Source organism: Nestor notabilis, unplaced genomic scaffold, assembly GCF_000696875.1.
Source record: "Nestor notabilis isolate BGI_N333 unplaced genomic scaffold, ASM69687v1 scaffold3157, whole genome shotgun sequence".
NCBI lineage: Eukaryota > Metazoa > Chordata > Aves > Psittaciformes > Psittacidae > Nestor > Nestor notabilis.
In genome coordinates this window covers 13,782-29,638 of record NW_009935913.1, presented here as the reverse complement: position 1 = coordinate 29,638, position 15,857 = coordinate 13,782, and the positions used below count along the sequence as shown (strand labels likewise).

The 15,857-nt window shown below is 37.3% G+C and overlaps 1 protein-coding gene across 1 annotated transcript; it reads right to left on the bottom strand.

Moving 5' to 3' along the window:
• Window positions 1-1,414: 1,414 nt before the first annotated feature.
• Window positions 1,415-13,981, bottom strand: GRAMD3 (GRAM domain containing 3). Its single transcript, XM_010018052.1, has 11 exons — window positions 13,863-13,981; window positions 11,713-11,800; window positions 11,322-11,388; window positions 10,260-10,363; window positions 6,196-6,291; window positions 5,017-5,088; window positions 4,837-4,917; window positions 4,031-4,142; window positions 2,225-2,347; window positions 1,946-2,033; window positions 1,415-1,529 (listed from the first exon to the last, which is right to left on the bottom strand). The coding sequence occupies exons 1-11, from the start codon at window positions 13,901-13,903 to the stop codon at window positions 1,424-1,426; spliced, it is 978 nt and encodes a 325-aa protein (XP_010016354.1). The 5' UTR covers window positions 13,904-13,981; the 3' UTR covers window positions 1,415-1,423.
• Window positions 13,982-15,857: the final 1,876 nt, after the last annotated feature.

The window sequence follows — 15,857 nt, the reverse complement described above, 5'->3', positions numbered from 1 at the left end:
GCACTTTTGACTGCGTTTTTACTGTGGTCTCATTCTCCAGAAGTTTGGATGGAAAACTTTACAACTATTTCCACTGGAAATAAGTTGAAAAAAGTTCCTTATTCTGTGACTTGGAAGAAATTGAAAAGCCCAACTCCCTGACACTGTAGAAGTGCACATTAGATATCTTGTACTGCTTAGGATCAGAGCAACAGAAAACAGAATTTTCTCATGTGAGAGTGCTTCAGAAGAGGGACACAGCATCCTGCTAATAAACACGCCAAAAGTGGGAAAATGGCTTTTGACATTGCCTATTAGAGGTAGGTTTACACCCCTCCTTGCATTGTTGGTTTGCATTTGTATTTTAGGATAAAGAACCATTTCCTTCCTATTCCATTATCAAGAACCTAGCTCTGTCTTCTGATACATGCATAAAAGTCCTATTGCTTTCTACAGAAGACAGCTGAGAGCAGCTGGATCCTAAGTAGCACAGTCATTGTTCAGTATGACCACAAGAGCATTGTCAGAGTGACCTGTTTGTCATTAATAGATCACAAAAGAAAGTTGAATTAATAAGCACACTTATTCAAGAGCTTGCTACAGGTCTGAAATACACCACAGTTAGTTTTGCACAGCCTGGGTATAGCTCCATCTCTTTTATTTCCTCACTCTTGTTTTTCAGGCGGTGCTTAACTAGCATTCCCATTCATGTTGCATGCAGCTGCAGGTATTGCACTGAAATTTACAAATGACTTGAAGCCATGTTTTGCAGAGCAGCTTAGAAAAAAACTTATAAGAAGAGTCAAAGTATTAATGCAAAATTTAATGCTGAATAAATAAATTAGTATTCTCAGAAGTATCCAGTTCACTGCTTTCTGTCCTAAGAGAGGAGCAGGAAGCTGATAAAACTCACAGTGGCATACCACTGTGGTGTATGCCCCTGCACTACCTCTCCATTTGATTTTTGCGTGTTTCCTATCCATGCAACACAGATCAAAAAAACTAAAAAAATTAACAATACCAGTTTATAAAGAGAATAGGCAGCCCAAAGCTTCAGAGAAGATTTTACAAGCAAGTCAGATGTATTAGCCCAAAGATTACGAAGTACCTTCTGTCATCTTAGGCTAATCAAATGATATGAAGACTGAAGACAGAAGTTATACGTATTTTCCACAGAATCATTGCTCTGGAAAGGAACTGGTTGTTTCAGCAGTTTACAGTGAAGTTACAGCTATCTGAAACATTTTCCTGGCAGTAGTAAACCATGACATATCACATTCGCACTGAAATTCTTAAACAGAAAGCTGTGAGATAAGGCTAGAATAAGAACTACAGGACACTGAAGTAGCCTGAGGGCACTACAGTATCACAGTTTCTGAAGAAAATAGGTAAGCATGACAGATACTGGAAGATATTAACCCCCCCAAATTTTACAGAGTGTATCTTACTCCTTAATATGTGAATTAAAGGATGTGATGGAAATAAGACGTTCCTCCAGCACACTGATTTTATATCTCATGTAGAAGGTAGAAAATATTAATACACAGACACTGTAAGAGAAAAAAAATAAGGTACATAATTTAATGGAATATTTACAGGTACCTGACATTTAATTTATTTAAATTGTTACTTGTATATGTTGAATAATAAAGGTACCATTCTGATAAACATCTCAGGAATACTCAGTGGCATTCAGACAGTTACGAAAATCTGAGCATTGAGTACAACTTTGCTAAGCGACATGTAAAATAAAATTATTTAACTACTTGATAGATCAACATTTCCTGAAGCAAAAATCCTTTGCTTTTAAAACCAAAAGGCCTCTTAAGTAAGCCTGCCCCAGCAATTCTACTTCTGAAAAGTATAAAGGCTGCAGTTCCCAATAATTCCCTTTATTTAAGTGAAGCTTAGATTATATTAATTAACCCCAATATTTTGACAATCTTGTTATTAACTGCTAACTTACAGAACTGCATAAAATACAAGTACATGGTTCAGAGACAACAGCTTTTGGGACTTCACTTTATGGAAGAACCTGAAGGCTTCAGAATGGCCTGCAAAGAAAAGAACCAAATGTTAAGTCTGATCAAAGCAGACCACAGCATACAAATGGGCTTCTGAAGCATCAAACAGATTATATAAACAGAGGGATTAACAAGAAAGATTTTCCAAATTTGTGAACTGACATAATTATGCAAACTTATCTCAGCTAACTCCAGCTGAAGATCTGCCCTTGACTCCTTACCATTTTGAGCACTGTTCCAGGCTTTTCCGTCACTTCCACGTTTGCCATGTGAATCTGAACGGACAGACTTTGCCTCAGTCTTGGAAACTTTCAAGTGAGTCTGTGTCTCAATCATATGATAATCTGTCAAAAGCAAGATGTTTAACAAAGCTGAGATATAAAGTCAAAGGAAGTTGTTGTAGCTTAAGTTAGTCAAGGAGCAGGGGAAGAGTAGGATTTTAAAAGGAGCTCTTATGGACTTGGACAGAAAGCAGCAGTTGGTTTAGTAGCCTTAAAACAGCTTACATACTAATTCCACATCATCACAAAATATAAAGAAGCACCTGAACTGGAAGTGGATGATTGTATGTTGCATTTACATTTCCAGATTATTTGAAAGGTGGCAACCAGTGCAAATTTTGAAGGTTACCACTGAAATACCAGACACAAAAGTCATCTCTCAAAAGGACTGAATATGCTAATGATTCCAAATGACTTTAATAGCAACAACATATGGACATATTGCATTGTCACTTTAAAAAGGAGATTATAGCTCCCATTTCTTGACTTTTTTAAATACAGATGATGTCTTGAAAAGGCTGGAACAGAAAAATCCAGTCACATTCAGTTTTTTTCAGGCTTTACTTGCACACCCTGGACTGCTCCAATGATGCACAAGAAACAGAATCTCACTTGTGACAGATGTGCTCTCCCTCACCCCTCAGTTCTTTTTCCTAGAGTGATTCTTTAACTGGATATTGGTTTTTATTTGTGGAAAAGGAAAACAGAAAGTTTTGAAGTAGTTATTAGCTATAAAGAAGAAAGACAGCAAGTTAAGCAATTATTCAGAAGCATTCATGTGGCAAGTGATGACAGCACAATTCCGTTACTGCTTCACAAACACAACAAACAATTAACTATAACACACAGTAAATACCGAAGACCAATGAAAGCAAATCATACTGCTGAACAAAAGACACATAGCAAAAAAGAAAAACTAATTAAAACTAACGGGACAGAAAACTGCTGTAAAAAGGGCAGTATTTAATTTAAAAGTAAGGGTAAAAGTTTCTTATGATACTAATTCTATTATAGTCAAGATGGAAGCCGGAGTAATAACACCATAACAATACATTAATATATTAGTTATACAGCAGAATAATACCCTAGGTTTTGCTAATAATATTCAGCATGTGCTACATAAACCAAGTTCTGCCATACTTATGAACTTGTGTGCAGTGACTTTCTACACAGTATTCCTGCTAATTAGGCAAAGAACTTGAGGCATATGAGATTACAAACAGCAGTGTTAAGAAGGAACAACTCTGGATGGTATCTTCAAGTGTCTTAAGAACTGCAAAGAATAAGATGGGGTTTTAAAAAGTAAACTCACAAAAACATGTCAAAAAGAACTCTTTTTGATGACCAAAAGCTACCACAGTACAGAATGTTATTCGTATAGATTAGAAGAAGACACGCTGTGACTTGAACTACTTTAGAATAGGGGTTTTTACTTGTTTTTCTTTTATGTAAAAGAGGAACATCTACATTATATCTCTGCTAGCATAACTGATGGAGGATGTAGGAGCAAAATAGTACACTGATAAGCAACTGGATGCAGTAGTGACAAATCAGATCTGCTGTTGACCAAGCCATTGCCTGTTTGGATTGCTAAGGAAGATAATAATGAAAATGCAGCTATTGTGGCTTTGAGGAAAACCTTAAAAACCATGTAACTCTCTAGGACTCCACTCAGGGGTGGATTACAGAAGCAAAACTGAGAGCTAAGCCATTCTTATTTTTTTGGTGACCCACAATCCCAATCACCTTGGAAGCATTCCAGCTCTGGGGTCTGTGAGCCTGAGCTGCTGGACTCTTCCATCTCCTGTCTCCGCTGCTCCACTATTCCATCCAGATCAGAATAGTCTTCATTGAAATCCTGATGGGGAGAAAGAGTCATGAGAAAGCTCAGCCAAGCTCTAAATCTAAGCAGCCTTATTTTCTCTGATCTCTCTTTAGAAACTGAACCAACAATTACAGATTTAAAACTGTTTAACCAGGGACAATCTCTGATATCAAGATGTTGAGATAAACTTAGCAAAACAAGCTCCCTATGATCACCAGAATTCAAGTCTCATTCCCTGTCTTTGTTTAAGTGAAAAGATTAAGCCTGTGTGCAAAAGACAGACTGTTAAATTAGACAAACTGAGAAGTCCAGAACAGGTGTTACTAGAATTAGATTCTGGTCATCACATGTGGCTACACAGTTCTTTCAGATGTCTGAACTGGCTCACAGAGGAATGATTGCAACTTCAAAAACTGTTCATGGCAGAGGAAGAAGCAACTTTAAGTCAGTACAGAGTGCTGTGAAACCTGACTGCTAAGGAGAGATATGTACAGCTTACAGACTTTGGAATCTATTCAAAGCATATGCATGTATATATGTTGCATGTTATCAGACCAAATTAAACCTCTGCTAATCATTCCCACTGCTTCCTAATGTTAACAAACTCATGGAAGTTTTTAAAAACAGACATCATGATTTCCTTCCGTTTTCTTTCTTCAGAGTTTCTAAGTAGTACTTGTAATGAAAGGTGCTACACAACAGAAGAACAATCATCTAAACCATTTACCAAGGACAGAGGTGTAGGACGATCAGCCCTGAAGCTGTTTTCTGCAGAAGAGGGATTCGAACTGTTGCCCATGCTTGTATCCTGGAAAAAACCAGCAGTGTTAACAAGAACACCTAGCATTTAAAAGCAGTAATAATGAACACAAAGCTACATACCATCTTCATTGCCATTGGTACCTACCTCAAGATGTCTACAGATAGATTTTAATAGCTTGTAGGTGGTATCTCTGGAGAGTAAGGAGACAAACATGTACTGAAAAACAGAAGTTGCAAAACTGCTTGAGAAAAGTCATACAGTAAAAGCTTTCTTTTACGTAAATAAAACTGACAGATAGTTTTGCTGATCACGTAACTATCATCAAGAACTTACATATAGCAGGAAAACCCTCCACTCCTAAGCCTATGACCTGAGGTTAATCACAAGAAACAGAACAGGCACACAAAAGTTACCATGTTCCACTGCTGGGATCAAAGCGTAGCCCAGATCCGTTCTTTTTTTAACAAAACTTTCCATACTTTTATTTAATCTACCCCCTAAAAACAAAACAAAGAAAAAAAAAACCACAAAAACCCCACAAACAAAACTGAAACCAAAACCAAACACACACTAAAAAAACCCAACAAAAAACCAAACCCAAAACCCAACCCCAAAAAACTAAAAACCCACACAAACCAAGTACCACCACTAAAGTTTTGTTGTCTTCTTCATTCACAAGATGCTTGTGCAATGAAACTGGGCTGGTTCTAAAGCTGCACTTAGAATAATCACATTTCCTGCTCACGCAACTGTGTTTCATCACTGAGTACCACCATAGGCAACTATATTTTGTGCATCTAAGACATTGCTGGTCAGGCAAGAGACCCAAGTAAATGAAAGAATACTGTCAGAGATGCCAACAAGGCAGGAACCCTTGTGCATGCAATTCCTGACCCAGATGTCTCAGTTTCCCCAGTGCTACTACACAGCAGTCTTGGAGAACAGGGAATGAGATATTACAGAGAGCAGGTGGCAACTATTGATTCTGTTTCTTATTTTCTCACCAAATTCTACATAGCTTTGTTTACTGTAGATCCAAGGAAAAAAGACAAGGAGTAAGAAAAGAAAAAAAAATAAAAAATCATTGCCTGTCACAGGGAGGGGGTAGCAGCTAGAATCCCCTAAGAAACCAGATCCTCCAAGGTCCTGAGTCTAAATGCCCACATGTGACCAACTCCTATAGCTGTTTAAGTGGTCATTTGGTACTTTCAAGAATCCCTCATAATACTGCCAACTGGGGGGCTGGGAGTGGGAAAAGTAGAAACAAAAAGGAAAAAGAAAGCAGGCAGAGTGTAATCAGCTTCACTCTCTACCAGTACTTACCCTATCTGTGACTGTTGCTATGATTAGAGCATTTGGCACAAGAAGGGCAGTTTTGGTTTTCTTCAAAAGTGTCACTGAGAGCACAGGTATACTAATCTAAAATGAGATTAACATAGCATTAGAGTCCCAAAATGCACATACAAATCCGCATGCTCTTTCAGAAGGAGCCAGCCTACCAAATGCGGTAAGTCAGTCCTTCAACACTCTTCAATTAAAGATTTCTCCACTACGTCCCTGATTATTACTATTTCATATGGAACATGTATGTTTTCAGATTATTACTATTTCTACTTCTGTTTTTATCAGGTGCTTTTGTTTGTGTCTTCCTTTCCTTATCCCTTCTGACTCTTACAAGACTACAGGCTCAGTTCACTGTAGATCTGCAAAACAAACCATTCAAAGCAATGCTTTGTTTGGTAAAATAAACATTTCAGAACACGTCAGACAAGAGAGGCTTGTTGAAGAACAAATATAAAAAGTCTTCTCACCACTTGCAGATACTTCAGTCTGCAATGAGCAGCTGAGTAAACAGGTTGTCCTTCAGTAATCTTGAAAGATCCAATATCCATATACTCACTGACTTACATGGATTTCTATGTGTGCCATCCAGACTGTCTACATTTACATGGAAAAGTTCTCAATTTTCCTTCCAGCTTTGTGTTTACATCCAACCCCATAAGCTTAAGTTTCAGGGTATTTCACTTCAGATATTCTGTATGGGCTCCTCTTGTAAACCTCGTATTACAAAGAACCAAGTACCTGGTGTGACTTCCAGTTGAAAAGCCTTACGTTTAGCAAGTTGGGCAAATACAATAACCCTGGATAGACATTAAGATATAGCTCTCATTAAAAATTTCTCAGGCACACACTGTCACAACCACCTGAGTAATTCGGAAGCAAGATTAAAAGTGTCCAAAGATTGTCAAATGATCAGTCACAGCACTGAACTAAAAACATGTCAGTGCAGGAGGAGAATGAAGTTACTTTGCCCATACTTTCACAAAACTAGGTTGTTTTCACAAAAAAAGGTTGTTACCTTCTGTTCAGAACAGCAAGACAAAGTCATGAAATGAAAAATTATTTCATGTAACAAAAAAATACATTTGCTTACATTAGTCTGAGTGCAAGACTGCCAGCACTGTTGAAGCATGGCTAGTCAAATACCTGCTTGTCATATAAGGGGTAGAAACTCACTCTTGGAACACAGTTTCATTAAAGTGTGCTAGCAGAAAAAAAACCAACCCAACCCAAAGCATATGCTTTTAATTATTCTTAGCCCCAGGCCTCGGTATGAAAATCTGTAAATCTGGTCAGCATTTGTTCTATTGATGTTTTAACATATCAACTCTTTTAGTCCTGCTTCAGAAGGCAGGTCTTCTGAAAATGGGTAATTAAACAGGTCCTCCACTTTAGCTTTTCTTCTTGAACTGGACATTGTGTAATTCCACAAAGTTTTCACAAGACTTTTTAAAAACAGCATTTTCTGGGAGTGGGAAGAATGGAGCAGCTACAAAGTATGTTTGATAGGAAAAACTCAGAATCTTCAAGCAGTCAGAACGGAATCTGGATAACTTCAAAAAACCAAAACCACAAACCAAACCAAAATCAAACCAGCAGAATTGTTAGCAGAAATCCTGCTAACAGTAACGATAAAAAAGCAGCTTAGTTTTGCAATTGGTTCAGTTCACCTCAAAGAACTTTAAATCAGAGATGTTAATGGCATTCTACTGCATGCTATTTTGATGGATAACATTACTGTAATCAAGACTGAAGTGTACTTCATTGGGATTAAGTACTTGCTTAATGCACTGTTACCTCAGCATTAGATTAAAATGGCAAAATCACTGCAAAGTACTTTATTTTTATCTGGATTAATAATTATATCAGGAAACAAGGCTTACCTGCAGGTGACTTGGAGAGCAACTAAAATGTGTAAGAAAATGTTAAGCTCCAGGTAAGACTCAAGGCCAATATATATAAACAAATCAGAACCACCTGGAATGACAGTGATGTCTTTCAAAGCTTATTCAATCCTGCAAAACCAGTCTTTTAATTTTGAATATGCAGCATTTACACTGCAGACTCACAACTCCTGATGTGCATGGCTATTCCCTCCACCAAATCTTTCAAGAAAAAAAAATCTGCAGGTAGAACAATTCATATTGAAAAATTTATTAGAACATGTAGACCTGTCTTGGAAACTTTGTCAGTGTATCTGACTACTAAGTATGTTCCTGTCAAACTTGATTTCCTCCGTCCGTTATATTTCATTATATATTTCATTATATAGCTGATTTTCCTGATTTTTTGTCGATAGTATTCCTAAAAACATATGCCTGCTGTATGTGACTGAAAAAAAGTTTAAGTGTGTGTTGCAGGAACAGAGAAAGATAGCAGGAAGTAAATGATCAGGTATATCTCCATTCTTAATTTTCTCTGCAATGTTTTCTGAAAACAATGACCTAGAATTCAATAATTTGGAATACCAATTTAGCCACACCTGCAAATACTGTCTACTCTACCCTATCATGTAATATGTTTCTCCTTTTCATTGTACACATAAATATGCATATATCTCTTCATTTAAAACCCTCTTGACAAAGATAATTTTTCTAGTATAACATCCTTATTATTCTGCTTCTTTTTTCCCCCAGAACTTACTTGGTAGGGTTCTACTAGATTTTTGTAAATATTTAGATTAGTTTGAATTTAGAAAGCTGTCCCACAGTTTGAAGTAGTCTTACTTATTTCTGGTGAACAAGGGATTGCTAATACAGCAGCTTAAATTTTAATGTAACTAATTGCCAAGATAGCCGTTACAGTATCCAACCATTTGTTAACTTTTACTTCCTTTGTGCCACATGGCTGTTACTAACACACACACCATCTGCATTAATGTACTGCCTATAACTAACAGAAGCCATTAACCAGGAATTTCTTAGGCCCCACAGTAAAACATAGTAAAACATAAAAACCCCAGTAAAACTAGTAAAACATAGTGACCCATAAGGTCACTATGAACAATGTCTTGTTAATTTTAAGCATTCTTTAAGCCTATTCCAACTTCTTAAAAGCCATTTCAGTGACAGATGGTGTCCCACCAAAATGGCCGACAGCAGAGAAATGAGGTACTCTGAACTCCTAAACTGGTTTCAACACCCAATTCACTGAGGGTCTGGATCTAGCCAGGAACTTTGTTCAAGGAAGTACTTGAGAAAGAGGCCAAAGAAATCACTGCAGCAAATCCAGCTGCCTCCCAATAAAAGCTCAAAATCAAAGCAGGGTTTAAGTAAACAGAACTATTCCAAAAGCTCCAAATCAACAGAACTAGAACACAGATCTTTTTTGGAAAGGCTTTATTTTTATCTGTATGCATATCATTTACCACAGGGACCCAAGCCCTACGTTGGTCATATCTTCCCCAAGAAAGCATAAATAATGATCTTGTACATTAGGATGTTCCTGGCTGTTCACATCTCATTTCTGCTCTTTACACTAGGCTCACAAGTAAAAATCTAGCAAACTGTTTTTTCTTTCCTTATTCTCTGTTTATGTGGAACAGGAGTGCTAGAATTGTCCCTTAAAGACCTTTGCCCCTCAACTCAGAAGCCTCTTTAATTGTCCTGCTATGCCTGATCTTTCCTTCCAGTTACCCATCTACAGACTTGTAGTTCTTACACTTCTCAGCTTTCCTTCCTCCTCTTCCTCCTATTTTCCATACTTACCCCAATGGAGACATTTTTATATAATTTATGCTACATGTGGTTGGCAATGCCCTCACTGCTGCATGTCAGATCCTTTCCTTTGATCTGTTTGGGTTTTGTTTTTTGGTTTTGGGTTTTTGTTTTCCAGACAGGAAGTCCTTAAAAGATAGACTTTGATCTTTAATAATAGTGCTCCAGCTCTAATGTGACTTTCGGGCATCACTTCTGAACAGTGACTGTATGCAGTAATACACAGAAGTATTAGTAGTATTCTAGCCTTGTATAATAATGTGAACTTCTGGTGATGAACAAATTGTTAAGGAATAGCATTACTCTCCTGTACATAAAGATTTTACTAACCTTGGTGTCTTTACCAAAAACCTTGGAATGGAAGCAAATCCAGTTTTCAGAAAGGAATAATTTTCCTTGGTACAGAATTTCTTTCTGAAGAGCACAGGTAAAGCCTGAAACAAACGTATACTCTATATAATCTTTAAGGTAACCACAAGCCAACTGTTACCAGTCTGGCTTTTGTTTTGCTCTTTTTGCAAAGCTGTAGTATGTATAGGTTTACACGTTTTGATAAACATTGTCAAACCTTGAACTATTCAGTAAGTTTAAATAATACTGACAAGCTTAGAAGATTTCACAGGCCTAAGTTTAGACTCAAAATACCTGAAGAACAAAGACTGAAATGTATAAAACATGCAACTGGCTCCCAGAAGCCAAGAATTCTTTCTGAGAGAGTACCACCTAGCTTCCTATGAACTTTTTGACTAGCTTTCAGGTAACAATGTTATGTACATATGAAGAGTTTAATGAAATGGTTTTAGCTTTAAACTTTTAGATCCATAGCAGTTATCTAGACTAAGTGACAATAGAGGTACAAGTGTGAAGTAATACTGCTTTTACTTCACAGCCATTAAGGAAAGCATTTCTCACTCATTAATTACTTTCCTTTCAAGAAACATTTTTTATGCCTATCTATATAGAATTACGTGTTGTAACTACCACAGCGAACAGTGGAATCTTTAAATATTTCAAGTTCTTCTCATAGAAGTGTTTTAGATCTTAAAGCACTATCAACAGCAAAAAACTTCAGCTAGTCACTTGACCAGTGCTGTCTCAAGTAGCGCCTTTAATAAGGAAGCTTCAGTACCAAAAAATGTTGCACTAGGTTACTCTGCTAAGAACTGCAAATGGGGCTATGATTTCCAAAGATGCCCAGCATGTGAAGATTTAAGTTTTGCGAGATTACAACAAAAACACTCACTGCAAGCAGCTGAAGGCCTTGTAGCTTTAGGCAGCTGGAGTTTAAGGCTTTTGAAATTTAGGTTGTCCCTCTTGTACATCACCACACTTGGCAGGAAACAACATTATTTTAGATCCACAGCCAGCAATGACAAAGGAGTTAATACTTACTTTGTTTCAGTGGTTCATCAATAGGAACATCTAGAAACAGCTTATGAAAGTGTGCATTTGCCTTCAGCTAAAAAACAAGAAAGCCGACACCCAGAGACACATACCTTATTAGACAGTCTTAGAATCAAGTGACGCATTCCACTTCCTGTCCTCCCAGTACCTCCTCATTTTGATCACTTGTTTTACAATAAATTCTCATTTTTGTTATGCGACTATTAAGTTTGCATACTACTTATACCCACAGTCTGATGGTACATAACACACTGATGAAAAAGGAACCTATGTCATTATACAACTGTGAACTATAATATTGCTAAACAAGGGGGCTCTCATAGTAGTTATGTATTTATTCTTACTACGTATGATCAAACAAGTCCATCCTCTGGCCTACCTGATTTGAGGCATGTTTTTTCCTTTCAGTCTTGAGGTCACTCTTGATATCCATTGTCAGGAGTGGACTATCTGTGCTGATCTTTGTCCTGAAGATACAAAAAGACATCCCTTGTCAGTTTGGCCTCAGTTCACTAGTCTTGGTAAGATACCAACAGGACATGCTTTTCCATTAAACGTACTAATCCTTTAATAACTAATATATGATTCATGAAGGATTATACAGCAATAAAGAGGAGTATATATTACATATTCTATATACTACATAGTATATATTAAACCATGCTAACTCTCACTGAAGGTCTTCTTTTTATTTAGAAATATTATCTTAAATTACTAGTTGTAAGAAATTAAAGTTCAAGACATTTTTACAACTTAATCAATGACCACAGTGCTTAGCTCCACATTTGTTTGTTTCTCAGTAACATGTGAAATACTAATGTATGTTGCTTACTAATGCCAGACAAAGTAAGGTAAACCTTTGTAGTTGAGAGTGCAAGGTAGAATACAGAAAGCTGCGAACTTTTATTACAAAATTTGAGCTCCTTTGCAAAGTGCAACAGAGCAGAAACAGGTGAACAAGTCAGAGGATGGCTATAAGCTGTGTAGTACAGTGCAATGAAATCATTAAGATAGCCAGCAATCCTAGAGGAGGTGAAAGGGAATTATGAGTGCCAGTTGTATATGAAGGTGCATCTGTACAGCTCTAGCCACAGGTATTGGAAAAAGAAAATCAGTCAAAAACCCAACAACTCTAGTGCAGAATAAGTACACAGGAAAGTCACTGCAGATGGCTGGGAAAGGTTTTGTTTGTTTCATACAGGAGAAATTAATAGCATGGACTGTTCACAAAACAAGAACATGTAGGATAACAGTGTTTCATAAATAAGTAAGAGATGAACATTACTCTTGAGAGCTATTTAGCACAGAACAAAAGTATATTAAGCAACTGTAGAGGTGTTCAGATGCAGACTGAAGAGCAGAAGGAAAATCACAATGCAGGACTCCTGTACTGACTTCAGGTCACACCTGCTGTGCTAAAGATTCAATTGTGCTAAAGATTCAACGGGGAAAGAAATACGCTACAGAAGTTTCCAATACTGCACCTTGTCCTGCACAGTAAGTCTTCTTTACTTTTCTAAGCATGAGAGGTTCAGGATTTCCAGTAAAAATTTTAACGGTGAGAGGAAGAGAACCCCCAAGAGTAATGGGGGTGCAGCTGGATTTACAAAAGTGATTGTACAGCAGGACTGATTCAGGTAGCAAGGGGACTGGCTGCAGATATCAGGTGGTCCCTCACAGAAGAAAACTCTGCAATACACTGTACACATACTTGTGTGCATACGTAAAGCACAGGTCAAACTGAAATGAACAGTGAACATTAAAAAAAAAAAAAAAAAAAAAAGGAAAAAAAAAAGCCCTTTTGCCAATCCCTGCCCAGCTCGTACTCAGTTACATTGTGGGAGGTAAGACAGGAAGGAGAGTTTGCAAAAAAAACCCAACAAACCTCCTCAAAGATGCTTCAGGAAATTGATGTTTTTTAAATATCTGCCGTGTGACCAAAACCACAGTCAGGCTGACTGCTGACTTTTGCACTGGCTGCTCAGTTGACAAAGTGAAAGGGATGTGAATTTGTATTCAAGCCCTCCCACTGCGATTTTAGTATCATTTTGCTTTCTTTTAGAAGAGTTTCAAGAGCTGCATTTCAGTTCTCAAAAAAAGGTAGAATGACTGTTTTTGCAGAGACATTACAATAATAACACAATATACAGCACAGAGTCCAAATCTAAAACTTACGTCATAGTTTCACCATGAACAATCAATATTCCAGAATTAAAGTATTCTGATAAAAGCTCAGTACTCAAACTGCAGCTCAGTTTGACTGCTTGTCAAATTGTCTGTGAAATGGGTGTAACTAGTATGAAACAGTGCAATGTATTTTTAACTCCAACAAGGAAGCTATGCCAGCCTAAGTCTAAGTTGCCACTATTCTGATTGTTTATCCTGGGTAACAGCAACCCCTGGAATGTGGCTCTGATTACTGTTTGAAAGTAGGATGTTTGATAAATCTTGCTCCTCAGTGTAGCTTCTTGAAAGGGTTGTAAGCATTCCTTCTGACTAGAAGAAAACTGACAGCATTTCTGAAATTACCTAGCAACATCAACTTTCTTCCGGTCATCAAAATATTCCATTTCACTGGTAGGGGTCTGCAGCAACACAGTAGGCAATTTTCCTGCCTTTCTTTTTTCATCTGTTCCATTTTCTCCATCTGAACTGCAGAGGGAAAAATAAAACAATTAAAAAAGGAGATAGATATGTGTATTGCAGGATTCATACTGATGTCAAATGGCACTGCAACATGTTGACAATGCAGCACATATTAAGGAATAAAATTATGACGTATCTTTTACAGTACAGTTCTGAAAGGTCTTCATCTACTGACTTCACAGTATTATATATCTGAGCAGTATTCTGAGCTCCAATATTGAAATTTCAGCAATGAAGAGAGGAAAACTGCCATGGATATTTCAGCAGTCATAAAATTTGTAGCTCTAACTTCCATTCCAAAGAGAATGCCTTGTGTAGGAAAAACTCATTCCATCTTCAGTACTCAGACCTAATGACTAATGGAAACTAATTTGATTGGTGAGTTTGGAGAAAACATGCTGTGTGATGGTACCTAGTGCTTAGCAGATTATTTGTGGCTCAGCATTCCAAGAGGAAGCTAGGTCCTACTTTGCCTCTCATTTCACCTTTTCTGTAAGAATCCACGTGCATGATTTTCACAATAAAGGGTCCTTTCAAAGTACCAAAAGCACTGGTTTTATTTTACAAATGCAGCACTGCTGCAATAGTGTGTTGCCTTTTCACAGTATGTGCCACTACCTCAGAAATTTCATGTGAAAGAACTGGAGGCTGAGGGCTAAAACATGTGCCATCAGAGCCTTTCCCTGGCTTCCCTTTTCATAATTTTCTAATAAAATGTTAAGTCAGAAAATTTTGAGGCCAAAAGATGTCACTAATAGCAGAGTCTGAATAATACTTTAAAGTAAGATATGACAAATACATACACACACCCTCCTTCGGAAGACTAAAGTCTCAAAAAAACGACAGGATGCTCTTAGCATTAAAGAAAAAAGCCAAACTATGTTGCCTGTTAATTTAATGCCTGGCCTGAATTACCCTATTTACAGAAACTTTACATTATAATGCTTAATTTCTGCAATTTTACAGCAATAACACAGCCAAATGCCATCATGTGACAACGTTTTTACAATAAACAGTTTATTTCACTATTAAGACAAAAGTTTTGTTTACAGATATTCTCCAACTAATTTAATCTCTCTTCACTTAAGAAGGGCATAAAAATATCCATTGCTTTGATTACACTTTGGTGAACAAGCTCAGAAGATACACCTCACATCATCTTGAGATCTAATGAGGTGGTATCTTATCTAGCTAAACTAGAGCTTATGTCACAGGATGAAAGTTTTATCTTACTGGTTCCTGGGACTCGTTCTCAAGGTATCTTACGTTTACATAAAGCAACTATTCCCCTAGCTAGTCCTTCCTCAACCCTTGGCACTCCCACCACAGGGACACTGGGTTGACACTTCCTAAGTCACACTTTGTGTGTACTTGAAAGGATTACAGCACTAATAAAAATCAGTAAAAAAACCTCAACTGTTTCCCCATTTTGCTTCACTCTTGGATCAGCCCTGCCTGACCACAAGGCATCAGCATGTATTTTCAGCCAACATAAACTAGAATTAAATGGTCAATTCAAGAGATTCAAAGCAGAACCCAAACTTTTGTCTGAAAAATCCAAATAAGCAGTTTTATGCTTATTGCAAATAAGCAGAGAGAACTGTGAACCCAGTGTGCTCCCTGGTAGCATACAGGAGCTTGTATTCTCCAAGTCTGAATATCCTGCAAATGTCTTAATCAGAGTCTTGCTATCTGTTATATTTCTGTTTACCCAATTCTTGGGCTTCAAGGGAGGCCACAAAATACCAGACATGAGTGGGATGAGGAATAGGGTGAGGCAAAATTGTCAGTTTCAATCATACGTGCATTTCAAAAGAGCAGTTCAGCATGGAAACTCCCAAGTATCCACTATATGACACAGCAGTAATTTTAAGACTT

Excerpts from the sequence above, each read along its gene's own strand:
- GRAMD3 (XM_010018052.1), bottom strand. The coding sequence starts at position 13,903 with ATGGAATATTTTGATGACCGGAAGAAAGTTGATGTTGCTAG. Across the intron at positions 6,292-10,259 it reads TTTTTGGTAAAGACACCAAG|ATTAGTATACCTGTGCTCTC; the intron begins GTTAGTAAAATC and ends ATCTCATTTTAG. Across the intron at positions 4,143-4,836 it reads GTCCTACACCTCTGTCCTTG|GATTTCAATGAAGACTATTC; the intron begins GTAAATGGTTTA and ends TCTCCCCATCAG.